Raw genomic sequence first — 18,075 nt, 5'->3', positions numbered from 1 at the left:
CTTTGGATCTTCATATTTTCTCTCTTCAAAAGATCTTTGTGTCACGGACCAGGAACGGAGACGGGACCCAATTGCATTCGTTTTACTCAGTTTTTATTAAGAAAAAGAACAGTGCTTGCATCCACGATCCGATGATCGTCGGTCACGGCTAGCAGATAGCAGGAACGCGGAAGTGGCACTTCCGTGTCGAGCGAGGGTCGTCGTTGACAGCGAGAAAATAGGTCGGCAACAGGTATCAGGCAGGAAACAGGGCAAAAACAGGTCGATGGCCGGGACGGAGGAGCAAAAACAGTAACAGGTCCAGAAAAGAGGTCGGCAACAGGTATCAGGCAGGAAACAGGGCAAAACAGGTCGATGGCCAGGACGGAGGAGAAAAAATGGAAACAGGTCCAGAAAACAGGTCAGCAACAGGTATCAGGTAGGAAACAGGGCAAAACAGTCGATGGCCAGGACAGAGGAGCAAAAACAGAAACGGGTCCAGAAAAGAGGTCGGCAACAGGTATCGGGCAGGAAACAGGGCAAAACAGGTCGATGGCCGGGTTGGTGGAGCAAAAGCAGAAACAGGTCCAGAAAAGAGGTCGGCAACAGGTATCAGCTAGGAAACAGGGCAAAACAGGTCGATGGCGGGGACAGAGGAGCAGAAACAGTAACCGGTCCAGAAAAGAGGTCAGCAACAGGTATCAGGCAAGAAACAGGGCATAACAGGTCGATGGCTGGGGCGGTGGAGCAAAAGCAGAAACAGGTCCAGAAAAGAGGTCGGCAACAGGTATCAGGTAGGAAACAGGGCAAAACAGGTTGATGGCTAGGGCGGTGGAGCAAAAGCAGAAACAGGTCCAGAAAAGAGGTCGGCAACAGGTATCAGGTAGGAAACAGGGCAAAACAGGTCGATGGCCAGGACAGAGGAGCAAAAACAGAAATAGGTCCAGAAAAGAGGTCGGCAACAGGTATCGGGCAGGAAACAGGGCAAAACAGGTCGATGGCCGGGTTGGTGAAGCAAAAACAGAAACAGGTCCAGAAAACAGGTCAGCAACGGGTATCAGGCAGGAAACAGGGCAAAACAGGTCGATGGCCGGTACGGAGGAGCAAAAACAGTAACAGGTCCAGAAAAGAGGTCGGCAACATGTATCAGGCAAGAAACAGGGCAAAAACAGGTCGATGGCCGGGACGGAGGAGCAAAAGCAGAAACGGGTCCAGAAAAGAGGTCTGCAACAGGTATCGGGCAGGAAACAGGGCAAAACAGGTCGATGGCTGGGGCGGTTGGGTAGGTTTACTTTAAATGGATTACTTTCAATGACTTTTGGATTACTCCAATACCAAATATGCTGATAAAAGACACTAAATATGAATAAAATGACAACATTTTGTGCAGGCTTGGAATGGCAAAAATGATGTTGGCAAGCTTTTTGCATTTATTTTCATTTTGTTTCTGTGGCATTTTGTTAGTTTTGCCGGAGATCAAAGAGATCAAAGCCAGGAGAGAAAGCTTACCACGTGTTGTGAGTCATCATTTTATTATAATCCAAAAAGTAATTGAAAGTAATCAAGTTAAAGTAACCTTACCCAACCGTGCACACAACACATAATTGCTGTTGAAGATGTTTTTATGGGCTCCAGCACCCCCGTGACCCTACTGAGGATAAGCGGTGCAGATAATGGATGGATGGATGTGGATTGGAGGACATTCGTCAAGGCGTACACCCTGTCATAAAAACAAACATGTATTGGACTTGATGTGAAATACCGTAAATAGCATCACGTGACGAAGGCGGGCGACGCGAAGAGTCAGGTGCGGCACCCTGACACGATGTGACACAAGTGACGCATTTTCTTCCAGGCTTTGGATTTTTTCGACACGGGTGTCACACCCTGCCTGGAAACGTCTCTATGTCGTGCACGAGCTGAAAACCGTTTCTCTCCGTCACCGTACATTACAAAGAAAAAGTTTTGCCTGCAAACTTTTGCCTCCAGCGGCTCGAGCAGCAGCAGGATGCCTGCTCAAAAATGACGGCGCGCTACCATGTCGTTTGTCTTCGTCTTCTCAGTGGCTGTCTCGGCAGGGAAATATCGTCATGGTTGTTTTATTGGGGCTGGAGTAAAAATGACGATAATAAAATATCACGGTTGCCGTGGCGCCCAATTGAACCCCGCCCGTGTGGGGGCAGCTGCGGCTCGTTAATTGGTTTTCCGTCTATATAAGCTTAGTACGCTCTCTCATACTTTGTCAGTCCGTCAACGAACCTCTGCCCCGCAAGATGTGGGTTCTGACTCGGTCCTGTTCCCTGTTGGTATTCCCTGTCCGGTATTGTTCCCGTTTATTTTTGTCCTGTTTTATGTCTGTTTCCGGTTTCGTTCCCGTCTATTTTTGTCCTCACGCTGAGGTTTTGAGTTGTTCCTTGCCCGCATGTTGGTTTAAGATCAGGTCATTGTGTCATTGTAATCCTCTGCAGTCCTTTGAGACATTTTTGTGATTAAGGGCTATATAGGTAAATTTGACTTGACTTGACTTGTCCTGTTTATTATTCTCTCCAGTTTTCGTTCCCGTCTAGTTTGTCCTGTTTAATTTTGATATCCTGTTTCAATATCAATCCAGTGTGTCCCTTCCTGTCCAGTATCGACCCATCTGTCCGATATCTGCCCGGGCAATTGGTATCGATCTCGTTGACCTCTGGCTTCCTATCCTTCCACGCCAGACTGCTGCCTAACGTTTATGACTCCCCATTTCCCGTAAAATAAAAGGCTTGTGTGAGAAACGTCACGCATTTGGGTCCTGATCCTGTTCCGGTTCATGACACCCAGCTTGTTTTGACTCTGAGACGTTGACTGCCCCTGCTCACACTGATTTTTTGACTGACAGCGTACACCAGCCTATCACAGTCGCGCACACAGACGGTCAGACCCACCCGTCACAGAGGACCCTATCTAATCCGTCCCCGCTGTCTATTAAAATACAATACACGATACTTTGATATCAATGACAATAAATTAAAAATCTGCCGAGGAGTGTACCAGTGATACCTGAAGCGCGAAGTAGCGAGGGGTCTCTGTATTTATTTATTTATACCTTATTTCTACATATAGCCCGATTGGTCCTCCATGGTAATAAGGTGATGTCTATCACGGCTGCCATGGCGCCCAATCGGCCCCGCCCGTGTGTCACGGGTGCCATGGCGCCCAATTGGCCCCGTCTATGTGGCGCCACCTGCAGCTTGTTGACAGATTGGCTCCCTGTCAGTATTTATGCTCTGTCCTGTCGGTCCCCTTTTGTTATTCTGTCTGCAAACCTCTGTTTTTACACGGCAAGCCCTTTTTCGCCTGTCCCGTTTTTTTTGCTCCTGTTTGCCTCCCGCTACGATCTGTTTTGGTCTCGACCACGTCTGTTCTACCGTCCCGAATAACGATCCGTTTTCGATCTCGACCACGTCTACTCTCCTCTCCTGGTTTTCGACTTGCTTACGATCCCGACCACGTTTTTGCTCTCCTATCTCGGCTACTGACCTGTTTTTTACGCTCCCGACATCGTTCGTCCCACTTCCGCGTCTGAGGAGCCTGCCCCCCGCGACCAGCGATCTCCGGATCGTGTGTGCACTCCTTTCCCTTCTTCCCAATAAAACTGTGAGAAACGTTGCGCGAGTGGGTCCTGTCTCTGTTCTGGTCCTGACAATGTCAGCAGTTTACTGATTATTTTAATCTCACCTAATTTCATCTGATGAGTGTTTTTTTGTGTCCAATCAGAGGCTCCTTCGAGCAGGATGTGGAGAACGCCGCTCTTCCTCATCTTAATACCTGTCACGGTAAGTCAACCGCATCATTTATTGTTTTTTGAAGTTACATCCATTGCAACCTGGTCATCCTTTTGATTTGATTTTTATTATTATTTTTTCTTTATTTTTCTATTTTATTTTTATTGTTTGTAAATGCAATATCCGTTGCAGCCTGGTCATCTTGGAAGGGGATGACCTCATGTGCGGTCACTTTTCAAGGTTTCTTCATTTTCCCCATGTTGAGGTTTTTGAGTTTTTCCTTGCCCTCATGTAGGTTTTAGATCAGGGGATACTCTAATAATGGTCTGTAGTCTGTGCAGCTCTTTGATACTTCTTTTGATTAAGGGCCAAACAAATAAACAGGACTTGACTTGAGGTTTTGGAGTTTTTCTTTGCCCTCATGTAGGTTTTAGATCAGGGTATGCTGTCATAATAGTCTGTAGTTTGCAATAGTCTGTGATCTGGGCAGCTCTTTGAGACTCCTTATGATTAATAAACATTACTTGACTTGAAATGGAAAAATGACACAGTTTCATGAAACGAACGCACCAAGCCGATAACTTTCAAATAGCAAGATACGCTACGGCATTAGCATCCATGACTACTTTCGCAAACAATGCACCGCGTGTGTCGGCACTTGTCCTCATCTGTGCAAGCGGGACATGGTAGCGTTCACACAGGAGACTCATAGAGGTCACATTTAGTGTCACGTTGCCATGGCGCCCAATTGGCCCGCTCGTGTGGCGCCAGCTGCAACTCATTGAAGGATTGGCTTCCCTTCTATTTAAACTCAGTGCTCTCACTATCCCATTTGTCAGTTCGTCAATGAACCTCTGCCCCACAAGACGTGGGTTTTGACTCTGTCCGGTTCCCTGAATGTCAAGTCAAGTCATTTTTATTTGTATAGCCCTAAATCACAAAGAGTCTCAAAGGGCTTCACAGGTTATTACACAGACTATTTTTTTCAGACTATTACTACACCACCCCCTGATCTGGAACCAACATGAGGGCAAGGAAAAACTCAAAAACCTCATGTGTTTCCTGTCCGGTATTGTTCCCGTCTATTTTTGTCCTGTTTAAAATTCATCCCCAGTTTCGTTCCTGTCTAGTAAGTCCCGTTTAATTTCGATATCCTGTTTTGTTATCAATCCTATCTGTCCCGTCCTGTCCGGTATTGACCCCATCCGTCCGATATCAACTCCGGCAATTGGTATCGATTCTGTCGGCCTCTGGCTTCCTATCATTCCACGCCAGACCGCTGCCTAACATGCATGACTCCCCATTTCCCGTAAAATAAAAGGCTTGTGTGAGAAACGTCACGCATTTGGGTTCTCATCCTGTTCCGGGGTCATGACATTTAGTTGGAGCCGGTCTACGTCCGCCACTTAGCATGACACACAGGGGACGCCGCATGATTTGAAGAAAATCTGAGACTTATATATGCGCCTCATGGTTGGGAAAATACGGTACTGAACAATGACGGACGGAATCTCGTAGTTTGTCCCTTAATTGCGTTAAGCTGTCAGACGATCGGTTTGTCGTCAGTCGGGCGTGAAGAAGGTTCCAGACGAGACGCCCATTATTCCTAACGAACGTCTTTCGGCGGCTGAAAGGAAGAACCGACGCGGTTCCCGTCAGGTTTGGCACGGGAGCGAAACCCCCTGTGGCGACGCCCGCCCCTACATTAGCATGACGCATTAGCATGACGGGAGCACGCGAAACAATTGTTTACGCCGCCGTCTGTGATCCCGTCAAGAGAAGCGTCTTTTCATCTTCCCGCTTGAGTGAGGCAATTCTTTCCTACGTTTTCTTCATCGCTCGTTTGCGCGACAACAAAGTCGTTCCGAGAGTAAGAGGGGGGTTTGCGTGAGAGTGGAAGAGATCCAGAGTAACTGTGAGAGCGCATCTTGATCTACTCCGGCCTAATTGGTTGCACTTTTGTCGAGCCAGGATGAAAAAAAACGCGGGTAGGTCAAGATCAATGTTCAGAAATGAATCGTTATTCGGGACGGGAGAGCAGAAGTGGTCGAGATTAAAACCGGTCATCATTCGGGACGGAGAGCAGACGTGGTCGAGATCAAAACAGATGGTAGCGGGAGACAAACAGGAGCAAAAACCGGGACAGGCGAAAAAGGGCTTGCCGTGTAAAAATAGAGATTTGCAGACGGACCGACAAAAGGGGACTGACAGGACAGATTTAGAATACCGAGAGGGAGCAAATCTGTTAACAATGCACGTGCGCAATTTCGCACTGTCCGGACCTTCTCAACGCATAAAAAAGTCTATATCTATCTGGACATCTATCTAACTAGACACCCAACTAACTAGACATCTATCCATTTATTTATCTAGACATCTATTCAGACATCTAGACATCTATCTATCAATCTAGACATCTATCTATTTAGACATCTATCTAGACATATGTCTATCTATCTAGACATTAGACATATCTCTCTATCTATATCTATCTAGACATCTATCTGGACATATGTCTATCTAGACATCTATCTAGACATTTATCTATCTATCTAGACATTATCATATATCTAGACATCTTGACATCTATCTCTATCTATCTAGACATCTATCCATCTATCTAGACATCTGTCTATCTATCTATCTATCTAGACATCTGTCTAATTATCTATCCTGACATCTATCTAGACATCTATCTATCTAGACATTTATCTATCTAAACATCTATCTAGACATCGAGCCATCTATCTATCTATACATATATCTATATATCTAAACATCTATATCTATCTAGACATCTATCTAGACATTAAACATATATCTGTCTATCTATCTAGACTATCTAGACATTTATCCATTTATCTATTATCTATCTAGACATCTATCCATCTATTTAGACATCTGTCTATCTAGTCATCTATCCATCTATCTATCTATCTAGACATCTATCTAGACATTTATCTATCTAGACATCAGACATATGTAAGCGCATGCTTTGCAGATCCTACATGAAATGAAATGATCTGCATATGTCTATCTATCTACCTATCTATCTATCTAGATCGCTGTCTAACGTGCATGACTCCCCATTTCCTGTCAAATAAAAGGCTTTATGTGAGAACGTCACGCGTTTGGGTCCTGATCCAGTTCTGTTTCTTGACACACAGTTAGTTTTTGATTTAAGTGAAAGATCATTCATGTTGTGTTTTAATTCAAATGTATTTACTGTCAATATTTACGGCGGTTGACATTTACTGGTAGGCCACGTATAATATTTTTGACAGAGGCCCCCAAAAAATTTGATCACGGGCCGTAACTGGCCCCCTGGCTGGACTTTGGACATGCCTAGAGTTGGGTTTAAGATCTTACCTCTGCCAGGAATCTAATTAAGGTTTTTTATTTTCCTCATGCTGAGTTTTTCCTTGCCCACATGTTGTTTTCAGATCGGGGGATGGTGTCATTGTGGCTTGTGCAGTGCATTTTGTAATTCAGGGGACAAACCGCCATTTTTTTTGCCTTCTGCAGATGTCCCGGCAACCACTCGAAGGCACAACACGCCTCTGGACTCGGCTTACGGTGAGTTCACGCGTCCCCGACCACTCTCTCCAAAAAGCGTTCCCGAGAGCTTTGGGAATTTTTCATTCGGGCTGCTCTGAGACAGCTTAAACATGGCGGCCATTGTCCTTAATGGCCTTTATCCCCCGGGATGGCCGTCCCTGTCATGTCTCATTTGGCTCACCGGCGCCCGAGGCGAGTCGGGGACGGAGTACGGGGACGCGGCCCGGCTCGCTCCGATAGGACCCTGGGGCCCGAGGCGGGAAAATTGTTAACGTTTGTCACTGTCTGTCTGGGCGGATGCGGGGCCGCAATGTGGGCATCCATTTTGGTTTTCTCGACAGGGTGCTAGCATGAAAAAATGGCCGACTGTGGTTGATCTCTGTCGCAGGACTGAGAAACTACTCAAACGGCTGTGTTGGGCATCCATTCATCCATTATCTGCACCGCTTATCCTCAGTAGGGTCGCGGGAGCGCTGGAGCCCATCTCCACCTATCTTCGGGCAGTGGGCAGGGGACACCCTGAACCAGTTGCCAGCAGGTCGAAAGGCACACAGGGACAGACAACCCATGCGCTCATTCCCACCTGGGGACAATTTAGACCGGTCATCCATCCATTATCTGCACGGCTTATCCTCAGTAGGGTCGCGGGGTGCTGGAGCCCATCCCAGCCATCTTCGGGCAGTGGGCAAGGGACACTCTGAACTGGATGTCAGCCAGTCACAGGGCACACAGGGACAGACAATTCACTCGCTCATTCACACCTATGGACAATTCGGAACGGTCTTCTATCCATTATCTGCACGGCTTATTCTCAGTAGGGTTGCGGGGCTGCTGGAGCCCGTCTCAGCTATCTTCAGGCAGTGGGCAGGGGACACCCTGAACTGGTTGCACACAGGACACAAAGGGACAGACAACTCACTCGTTCATTCACACGTAGGGACAATTTGGACCGGCCAATGAACCTGACATGCATGTTTTTGGAATGTGGGAGGAAAATCGGAGTCCCCAGAGGAAACCCACGCAAGCACGGGGAGAACATGCAAACTCCGCACAGGAGGTTCGATCTCGGCGCCCAATTGGCTCGTTGACAGATTGGTTTCCGTTCTATTCAAGCTCAGTGCTCTGACTCACCCTTTGTCAGTTTGTCAACGAACCTCTGCCCCGCAAGACGTGGGTTTGCAAACATGCAAACTCCGCACAGTAGGTTTGATCGAGGGGGGCCTTCCTTGGCACGCCCATGGGAGGAGTCGGCACGCCATTATGCAGGGAGAAGATGGCCAATAGGAGAGAGCTATAGGACTTGAGAAAAAGGCTTCTTACAGACGCCACTTAGTTAAATTTTTAGGGAAAATAAATCTGCCCCTGTGTGGAAATGTCGGCTTCCTGTTCATCTTTCCCCTCAAGAAAGGAGCGTGCATAAATTGTAAAATGAGAAAAAAGAAAAATTAGCAAGAGAGAGAGCAATACAGTGAGAAAAAGAAAAATGACTAAGAGAGAGGGGAGAACAGCGATAAAATGAGAAAAAGGAGAAAAACCAGCAAGAAAGAGAGAGCAATAAAGTGAGAGAGAGAGAGAGAGAGAGAGAGGAAAAATGAGCGAGAGAGAGAGAGAAAAAGGAAAAATGAGCGAGAGAGAGAGAGAAAAAGGAAAAATGAGCGAGAGAGAGAGAGAGAGCGAGAGAAAAAGGAAAATTGAGTGAGAGACAGAGCGAGAGAAAAAGGAAAAATGAGCGAGAGACAGAGCGAGAGAGAGTGAAACAGTGTGAAACAGTGAGAAAAAGGAAAAATGAGCAAGAAAGTAAAACAGTGAGAAAAAGGAAAAATGAGCGAGAGACAGAGCGAGAGAGAGTGAAACAGTGTGAAACAGTGAGAAAAAGGAAAAATGAGCAAGAGAGTAAAACAGTGAGAAAAAGGAAAAATGAGCGAGAGACAGAGCGAGAGAGAGTGAAACAGTGTGAAACAGTGAGAAAAAGGAAAAATGAGCGAGAGACAGCGAGAGAGTAAAACACTGAGAAAAAGGAAAAATGAGCGAGAGACAGCGCGAGAGAGTGAAACAGTGAGAAAAAGGAAAAATGAGCGAGAGACAGAGAGAGAGGAAAAGAGGAAATTAAAACTGTGTTTTTTAAAAATACGGCTCATCAATTCATGGAATAAATCATCGATCGATTATTAAAATAATGCTTAATTGCAGCCCTAGTAACAAAAGCTGAGAAGATAGCGCCGGGTCGCCATCTTCCTTCCACTTCCTATCATCCCAACAACGGCGTCACGCAGAGAAAATCTTTTCTTCGGGGCGTCTTTTTGTGGCCTCGAAAAACAAAAAATGGAAAAGCGGCGCAGACGGTGACGTGGCGGGGCGCCCTCGTTTGGCAGCCGTCCAGGAAGATGACAAACTGGGCCTTTAACCTCCTTTTAGGAGCCATTTACAGCCGCTAACAGGAGGGCGCTAATGATGCTATCAAGCATGCCGCGTCTCACCAGAACAATATGGCTGCCGAATGACAAAACGGGCTTGGGGTTAAACGCAGGTGTCAAAGAGGCGGCCCGCGGGCCAGATCAGGCCCGCTAAGGGATTGAATCTGGCCCGCGAGACGACACTCAGAGAAGCGCAAGAGAAAAACGAGCTGCAGGTTGAAATATTTCAATTTGATGTTGCCAAAGCCAGGTGCCTCCAACAAAGACACTGTACTTGTATTTCTCTCTCTCTCTCTCTCTCTCTCTCTCTCTCTCTCTCTCTCTCTCTCTCTCTCTCTCTCTCTCTCTCATTTTGCTTTTTTTCTCACTTTATCGCTCTTTTCCTCTCACTCTCTCTCTTTCTCTCCCTTTTTTTTCTTTCTTTCTTTCTTTCTTTCTTTCTTTCCCACCCCTTTTCTTCCACTCTGTCTCTGTTTCTTTCTCTCTTCCTACCCTTTGCGCTTTCTTTTCTCTCCTGTCTCTCTCTCTCTCTTTTCCACCCCTTTTCTCCCAATCTGTCTCTATCTTTCTCCCTTTCTCTCTCTCTCTTTCTATATATCTCTCTCTATCTCGCTCTCTTTCTTTTCCACCCCTTTTCTCTCACTCTGTCTCTGTCTCTTTCACTCTCTGTGTCTCTCTTTTTCATCGTCATTTTCATAATAGGCTTATATCTGTCAGGAACCAGAACGGAGACTGGACCCACTTGCGTTGCGTTTCTCACAAGTTTTATTGGAAGAAAGAGAAAGGGTCGCCCCCACGATCCGGTGATTGCTGGACGCGGGAAGCAAGTCGCTCTGGTACTCGGGTTGTGCTCCAAACGCGGAAGTGGATGCTTGAAATTGTTGCCATGTTTCTTAGGTTTGGAGTAGGGCTTGGGTTTGGGATCCACATAAGGGTTTTAAACGTATTTAATGGTTCCAAAATAGGATTGAAAGGATTCATTCATTAAGAGGAAGGACTTGTAAATGCTTGAAATTGTTGCCATGTTTCCTATGTTAGGAGTCAGGCCAGGGTTGAGAGCTTGGGTTTTGGATCCAAGGGTTTTAAACGTATTTAATGGTTCCAAAATAGGATTGAAAAGATTCATTCATTCAGATGAAGAGGAAGGACTTGTAAATGCTTGAAATTGTTGCCATGTTTCCTAGGTTAGGAGTCAGGCCAGGGTTGAGAGCTTGGGTTTTGGATCCAAAGGTTTTAAACGTATTTAATGGTTCCAAAATAGGATTGAAAAGATTCATTCATTCAGATGAAGAGGAAGGACTTGTAAATGCTTGAAATTGTTGCCATGTTTCCTAGGTTAGGAGTAGGGCTTGGGTTGGGAGCTTGGGTTTGGGATCCACAGTAGGGTTTTAAACATATTTAAAGGTTCCAAAATAGGATTGAAAGGATTCATTCAGATAAAAATGAAGGATTTGTAAATGATTGAAATTGTTGCCATGTTTCCTAGGTTAGGAGTAGGGTCAGGGTTGAGAGCTTGGGTTTTGGATCCAAGGGTTTTAAACGTATTTAATGGTTTCAAAATAGGATGGAAAGGATTCATTCATTCATATATGATTACCGTAAGTAGTAGTGTTTCCAATTTGATTTACCGTACTTTCCGGTATATAAGGCACATTGGATTATCTTTAAAAGTCTTTCAAAAGTTAGTGTTTTAAGTGCGCCTTATCGTCCGAAAAATACTGTCAACGTCATTCTTTGCCAAATATAAATTGCACACCCAATCTGCTGTCATAGCAAGTGTCCAGCAGATGGCCCTCTTCAATGCTACTTTGAAAACATTTTCAAAATCAGAAAAATTCTCCATTCATTCTGGGATGTGATTTTCGAAGTTCGGCAGCTTTATTGAGGTTTTTTTAAGTTAATTGTTGCAGCCCTAAATCCATTTGACGAAACATTTAACTTTTTGGATATACAGTTCCGCAAAAAAAGTATTTGCCCCTTTCCGATTTCTGTGTTTTTTGCATGTTTATCACTCACAAGGGTTTCGGATGATCAAACCAATTTTAATATCACAAAGAGACAACCCAAGTTCCAAATCCAAAATGCATTTTTGGAATGTTGATTCTGTTAAGGCACAAATCAAGCCTGGAGGAATTGTGCCCACTCTTCTTTGCAAAATTGGACGATTTTCTAGCATGAACTGCCCAGTTAAGGTCACACCACAACAATTTCAATTTAATTCAAATCCACACGTTGATTCGGCTACTCCAGAACCTCATTTTTGTTTAAGAGCTATTCAGATGTCGACTTGCTGCTGTGTTTTGCATCGTTGTCCTCCTGCATGATTCAAAAGCGTTTGAGTTTGAAGGGCCCGACGTTCTCCTTCAGGATCTTCTGGTAAAAGCCAGAATTCATGATTCTGTCAAGCACAGCAAGTAGCAAAGCAGACCAACCATTATACTGCCACCACCATGCTTTACAGTTGGCATCATGTTGTTTTTTGTCAAAACCGATGGCCAGAGGTTCTCCTTCAGGATCTTCTGGTAAAAGCCAGAATTCATGATTCCGTCAAAACACAGCAAGTTGTCCTGTTCCTGAAGCAGCAAAGCAGCCCCACCATCACACTGCCACCACCATGCTTTACAGTTGGCATCATGTTGTTTTTTTGTCAAATACTCCGCCATTTTTACGCCAGATGGGATTTTTAAGGTTTATTGCTCTATATTCTTTATCAATTATCCATTATCCGCTATCGGTCAAATCATAATGCGCTACAAACGCAAGGGGCCGAGACACTTGTTCCCAGCCAAGAGGCTGAGTCAAGGTCCTAGCCACAGGGCTAAGCAGCGATCAGTGCGAATGCACCATTCCAGGAGGTACTGCAATACGTTACAAGCTGCACACTCATCAGTCAATAGAATGTTTCTCCAAAAGTCTTGAGGACAATCAAGATGCTTTTTGGCAAATTTGAGACACTTTGTGTTCTTTTATGACAAAGGAAATTTTCGCCTGTGTCCGTGTCTTTCTTATGGTGGAGTCATGAACACTGACCTTATCTGAGGCCAGCGAGTCACAGCAAGTAGCAAAGCAGACCAACCATTACACTGCCACCACCATGCTTTACAGTTGGCATCATGTTCTTATTCTCAAATACTTTTTACGCCAGATGTTACGAGCTGCACACTCATCAGTCAACAGAATGTTTCTCCAAAAGTCTTGAGGATAATCAAGATGCTTTTTGGCAAATTTGAGACAACACTTCGTGTTCTCTTATGTCAAAAGAGGTTTTCGCCAGGGAACTCTCCCATGGAGGCCTCTGTGTGGTATTAAAACTGGTTTGAAGATCTGAAATATTTGTGAGTGATAAATATGCAAAAAAACACAGTAATCAGGAAGTGGGCGGATACTTTTCCACCGCCCTATGTCTTCCTTTCAACAATGAAATTCGCAATGCTACGATTTTCCTTCCGAATGGCAAAATTGATTGACGGGTCACTAATCCGTTACTATGTCGCCCCTCCCCTTGCTCTTCCTCCCCCCGCTGCGCCCACAGGGAAGGCCACACCCACAGGCGCCGGCCCGTCCAATCATAAGGAGACAGGTGACCCTGAAAGAGGTCCAGGTCCGGAGGGACCGCCCTACAAGGGGGAACAAGGGTCACCTGACTCGGAGCCAATCATTGTGGAGATGGAGGGTAAGGGGGAGGGGCTTGTGTCATTTGTGCACTATTAGTCATTTGCGCTGCTTGGCCCTTGACTAACGCCACTAATTGCAAACGGACTAATACAACTAATTGGTAGTACGGTCAACAGAGCATTACATGCTAACATTAATGACTGCTAGCGTAATTAGAAATGTCTGCAACCCAGTAACGTGCGATGAGGTTCTTGTCTGGTGAGGCACTGTCAGATTTATAAACAAATTTATAAACAATTAATAAACAAAACAAAAAAAAAAAAGTATTTTCGTACCTTAACCCTCCTATTACCATTGGGGGCGCTGGCGCCCCCATTTTACAAGTGCTATTCGAATGACCATAATTGGAAGATGAGATGAGAGGCTTTGCGTCAGTATAACGAAAATTAAGTCGAATCATAGTACCATAAATTCCGGACTATAGAGTGCACCTGATTATAAGCCGCACCCACCACATTTTAAGAGGAAAACCGATTTTGTACTTACACAAGCCGCACATGTGTATAAGCCGCATGCGCCCACATTAAAAAAATGCAACACGAACACAAAATCAACCCAAACCCGACTTTAAGTCCTGCGATTGAAACTGAATGTCCTTCCTAAAAGTACACAGTCCAACAATCACAGCCGGCAAAATGAACGGAAAATGATACCGGTACTTAAGGTTTGATGCAGACCTGCAGAGTCTGGGTCCCGTTGAAAGTAATCCAAGGAAAAAAGTGTATATTTCCAAAGGTAAGGGTGGGAAAAATGTATCTCCACTATTGTCCGCCGCGTCCACAAACAAGTCTCGCCTTTACCCCACTTCCCGTCACCCCGCGTTTGTTTCGCCCCTTCTTTTTTATTCGCCCGCGTTAAACGTTTGGGAAAAAAGTAGCGGCTTATAGTCCGGAATTTACGGTAGTTCTATAAAACACTCACAAAGTGGTAGCAACTTCCCACAATTTTATCTCACAGACACGTACGTGTGGCAACTGGCCAATCCCTGGCAGGAAATAACAGGGCATAGAAAGTAATGCATTTTTTGTTATCTGTAACCAATAGAAAAAATTTTTGAACCCTTTGAACATTACATTATTAGTTTTGATTGTCAAAGGGGTAATGGATTGGGGTACTGACGGGTCTGATGTGTGATTTGGGTCTCTGTCTCTAGGAATTGCTTCACCATCTACAACACAGGCCCATTAGACAACTGGTCATGGTGAAAATCGTTGTCGATACATTGGTAACTTGGTTTAAGCGGTTAATAGGGACCAAAATTTCCCACAATGATTAAAAAACTGTCCTGAATGTAATGGTTTCCCACAAATTATAGCACTAGTTCATCCGTTTTATGGCTAATGGACCTGCGGTTAGCAAGATACAGGGTCCGCAGCCGTGGTTTAGTAGAGTAGTTAGCCTAGCACTAGCAATAAGCCAGACCTGGAGCTTCGCTATTGCTTTTTCTCAGTCGATTCGTGATAACAATCCACGCAGCACCCGCTAGCGATCACTATGTCTTTGTGCTCTTTCCTGAGAGTTTGATTCAATTGATGAATTGCTTTTCAATGTAACGGCCCGCTAAAAGCGAGCGGTCACTGTGCTTTCACTTTATCTGCGGATCCAGCGCCCGCCTGCTGTTTGATTGACAGCACACGGACAATCTTACCAGCCTATCACAGTCTTGCACACAGACAGTCAGACCCACCCAACACAGAGCGTCCTCCCTCATCCCTGCCTGCAGTCTAGCAGAACACAATGCACGACACAATGATATCAATGACAATAAAGACAAAATCGAATTCAAAATCTGCAAAGGAGTGAGCCAGCACTAACTGAAGTAGCGATGGGTCTCTGTATACAAACGACTGAGAGAGCAATATTTAAAAACTTTAGTTGTATATTTTTATGAGTTCAAATTTCAAGTGTATGTTGTCTTACAATGTGTTCAGTTCCAGTCTCTACTTTATTATAATCTTAAAATATCCAAGTCTATCGTTTGTTTTGATTTACATTTTAATAGCGCGTGTGCTGCACAGTTCTGAGGTCATGAGATCGAACCTCCTGTGTGGAGTTTGCATGTTCTCCCACATTCCAAAAACATGGATGTCAGGTCAATTGGCCGGTCCAAATTGTCGCTAGGTGTGAATGGACGAGCAGATTGTCTGTCTCTGTGTGCCTTGCGATTGGCTGACAGGCAATTGAAGGAGTCCCCTGCCCACTGCCCGAAGACAGCTGGGATGGGCTCCAGCGCTCCCGCGACCCTACTGAGGATAAGCGGTGCAGATAATGGGTCGATATGGGGCAGCACGGCGGCACAGTGGTTAGCGCGTGTGCAGCACAGTTCTGAGGTCATGAGATCGAACCTCCTGTGCGGAGTTTGCATGTTCTCCCACATTCCAAAAACATGGATTTCAGGTCAATTGGCCGGTCCAAATTGTCCCTAGGTGTGAATGGACGAGCGAATTGTCTGTCCCTGTGTGCCCTACGACCAGTTGAGGGTGTCCCCCTGCCCACTGCCCAAGGATGCCTGGGATGGGCTCCAACGCCCCCGCGACCCTACTGAGGATAAGCGGCGCAGATAATGGATGGATGGATAGATTACCCTGTTACGAAACACTGTTATTTCTAAGACTGCCCATTCCAACTAACTACTAACACAACCGACTAAACTAGCAACAGCCAATCGGCTGCAGTTTTGCTCAAAATTGCATTTCCTAGACTTTCCATTCGAAGTATCGAGCAACGACGTCGAAATTGACAACCTCTCGAATATTAACTTAGATGAGATCGGCACGAAAATACGCAGCTCAAAAATAGTCTACTTGTTGGCTGGAAGTCATCAAAAAAGGTTTTGCGGGCTTTAGCGAGGATCATGTAAGGAAGTGATTTATTTTTTTCGCTTTCTCGCTGTCTGAGCAGCGTAAATCCTGGCGGAGGGCATCGAGAGATGCGACAGCCTGATAGGAAAAAGAAATAAGACGAGGGAAAAGATGACATTGTAAACACACAAAATGAGCGCTAAACCCAAACGTTACAATTGTTCATGCTAGCGTGAGCTGCTACATTTCTAACATGGATGCTGTGTTAGCATCTATGCTATTAGCACTGAATGAAGTACCGTAAATTCCGGACTATAGAGCGCACCTGATTATAAGCCGTACCCACCACATTTTCAGCAGAAAACCGATTTTGTGCATACACAAGCCGCACATGTGTATAAGCCGCATGCGCCCACATTACAAAAGTGTAACACAAACATTAAATTTATCCAGACCCGACTTCCTGTCGCGCGGTTGAAACTAAATGTCCTCCATTGAAGTACACAGTCCAAATATCACAGCCGGCAAAATGAACGGGAAACGATACCGGTACTTAAGGTTTGATGCAGACCTGCAAAGTCCGGGTACCCGTTGAAACTAATCCAAGGGAAAAAAGTCTACATTTCCAAAGGTAAGGGTGGGAAAAATATATATCCACTATTGTCCGCCGCGACAGCAGGTCTCACCCCACTTCCCGTCAGCCCGCGTTTGCTCCGCTCCTCTTTTTTAATTCGCAAAACATATCAGAATAAGTGTCTCAAATAAATACATTACAAAAATATACAGGTGCAAATACATATTATACATGGGTTACACATACTTACAAAGAAAGACGGTACACCGAGAGAGTTTTCAAAGCTTTAATAATAATAACTTTCATCCCAAACGGTGCCTGTGACAGGTAGCAACACGCGAGCAACACGCGAGCAACACAGTAAACGGGTTTGTTAAAAAAACATACCGTACTTGTAAAAATCATGGTAAACCGTCCTCATCTTCCTCCTTAGAACTGAAGCCATCAAAGTCTGTGCCCTCCTCTTCGTCACTTTTCCGAACCCGTCGGTGATGGTGGATTTTTTTATGCTGCCCCACGCTGTCAGGATCCACTGGCAGACTTACGAAAAAGTTGTCTTTCGCATGCGGCCAGTTTTAGTGAAGTTGCAGTCTTCCTCGGCGCATATATTCCAGCGGTCTAAATCTTACCTTTGGTACTCGAGCGCCGCTGGCGGCCGTTAGAAAAGTTGCATAAATTGGCCGCATCACTGAATAAGCCGCAGGGTTGAAAATTGGGGAAAAAGTAGCGGCTTATAGTCCGGAATTTACGGTATTGTTTATTTGGTATTGGTATTTGATTATCGTGCGGGCCAATTATCAGGTGGGCCAAAGATTGGCACTGATATTTCAGGATTTGACGGATATCGGTATTGGCATTTTTTTCATTAAATATATTCAAAACCGGATTATATAGCCTCAGATGCTGTCGAGTCTCGCTCTCATTCTCTCCTGCTCCTCTCTCCTTGGACGCTACCCACCCAGTGCCTTCTGATTGGATAAGAGACCGGGGGTGGAGCCACTGAAGCAGGAACAATACTGTTAAAGCGGCAGCTCTGCTAACATGTCCATCAAACTATGAGAATTATGAGATTTTTAAAATTCTGTTGCCGAAAAACGTCTTTGTGATTAAGATTGCGTAAAAAGGGTAGTGAACTTGTTTTAGGGAATCAGGTTTAGGTGGAGACTAATATATTAGCTTTTATCATAACATTACTTCATCATTCAAGCGTGTGTGTTTGTGATTGAGAGAGAGCGTAAAAAGCATGCTTAAGCTAAAGTGGAAGTCTGTCACAGACCAGGAACAGAGACGGGACCCAATAGCGTTCGTTTTAC

General features: G+C 45.2%; 1 protein-coding gene across 3 annotated transcripts in view; it reads left to right on the top strand.

The window, feature by feature from the left end:
• sema6cb (semaphorin 6Cb) overlaps positions 1-18,075 on the top strand; it is a 270,038-nt gene that overhangs the window by 230,264 nt on the left and 21,699 nt on the right. For 2 of the 3 annotated variants that reach the window (XM_088327668.1, XM_088327667.1), the window contains 3 exons: positions 3,733-3,791; positions 7,266-7,316; positions 13,245-13,385. In XM_088327668.1, coding sequence (XP_088183794.1) covers positions 3,733-3,791; positions 7,266-7,316; positions 13,245-13,385 — 251 coding nt within the window. The remainder of the gene's footprint in view (positions 1-3,732; positions 3,792-7,265; positions 7,317-13,244; positions 13,386-18,075) is intronic. The other variant, XM_088327669.1, reaches the window with a different exon arrangement.

This window comes from Urocampus carinirostris, chromosome 2 (assembly GCF_059441175.1).
Source record: "Urocampus carinirostris isolate Australia breed hairy pipefish chromosome 2, RoL_Ucar_1.0, whole genome shotgun sequence".
Classification (NCBI taxonomy): domain Eukaryota; kingdom Metazoa; phylum Chordata; class Actinopteri; order Syngnathiformes; family Syngnathidae; genus Urocampus; species Urocampus carinirostris.
The sequence above is the reverse complement of the archived record's forward strand: the minus strand, read 5'-3'. Positions and strand labels throughout refer to the sequence as shown.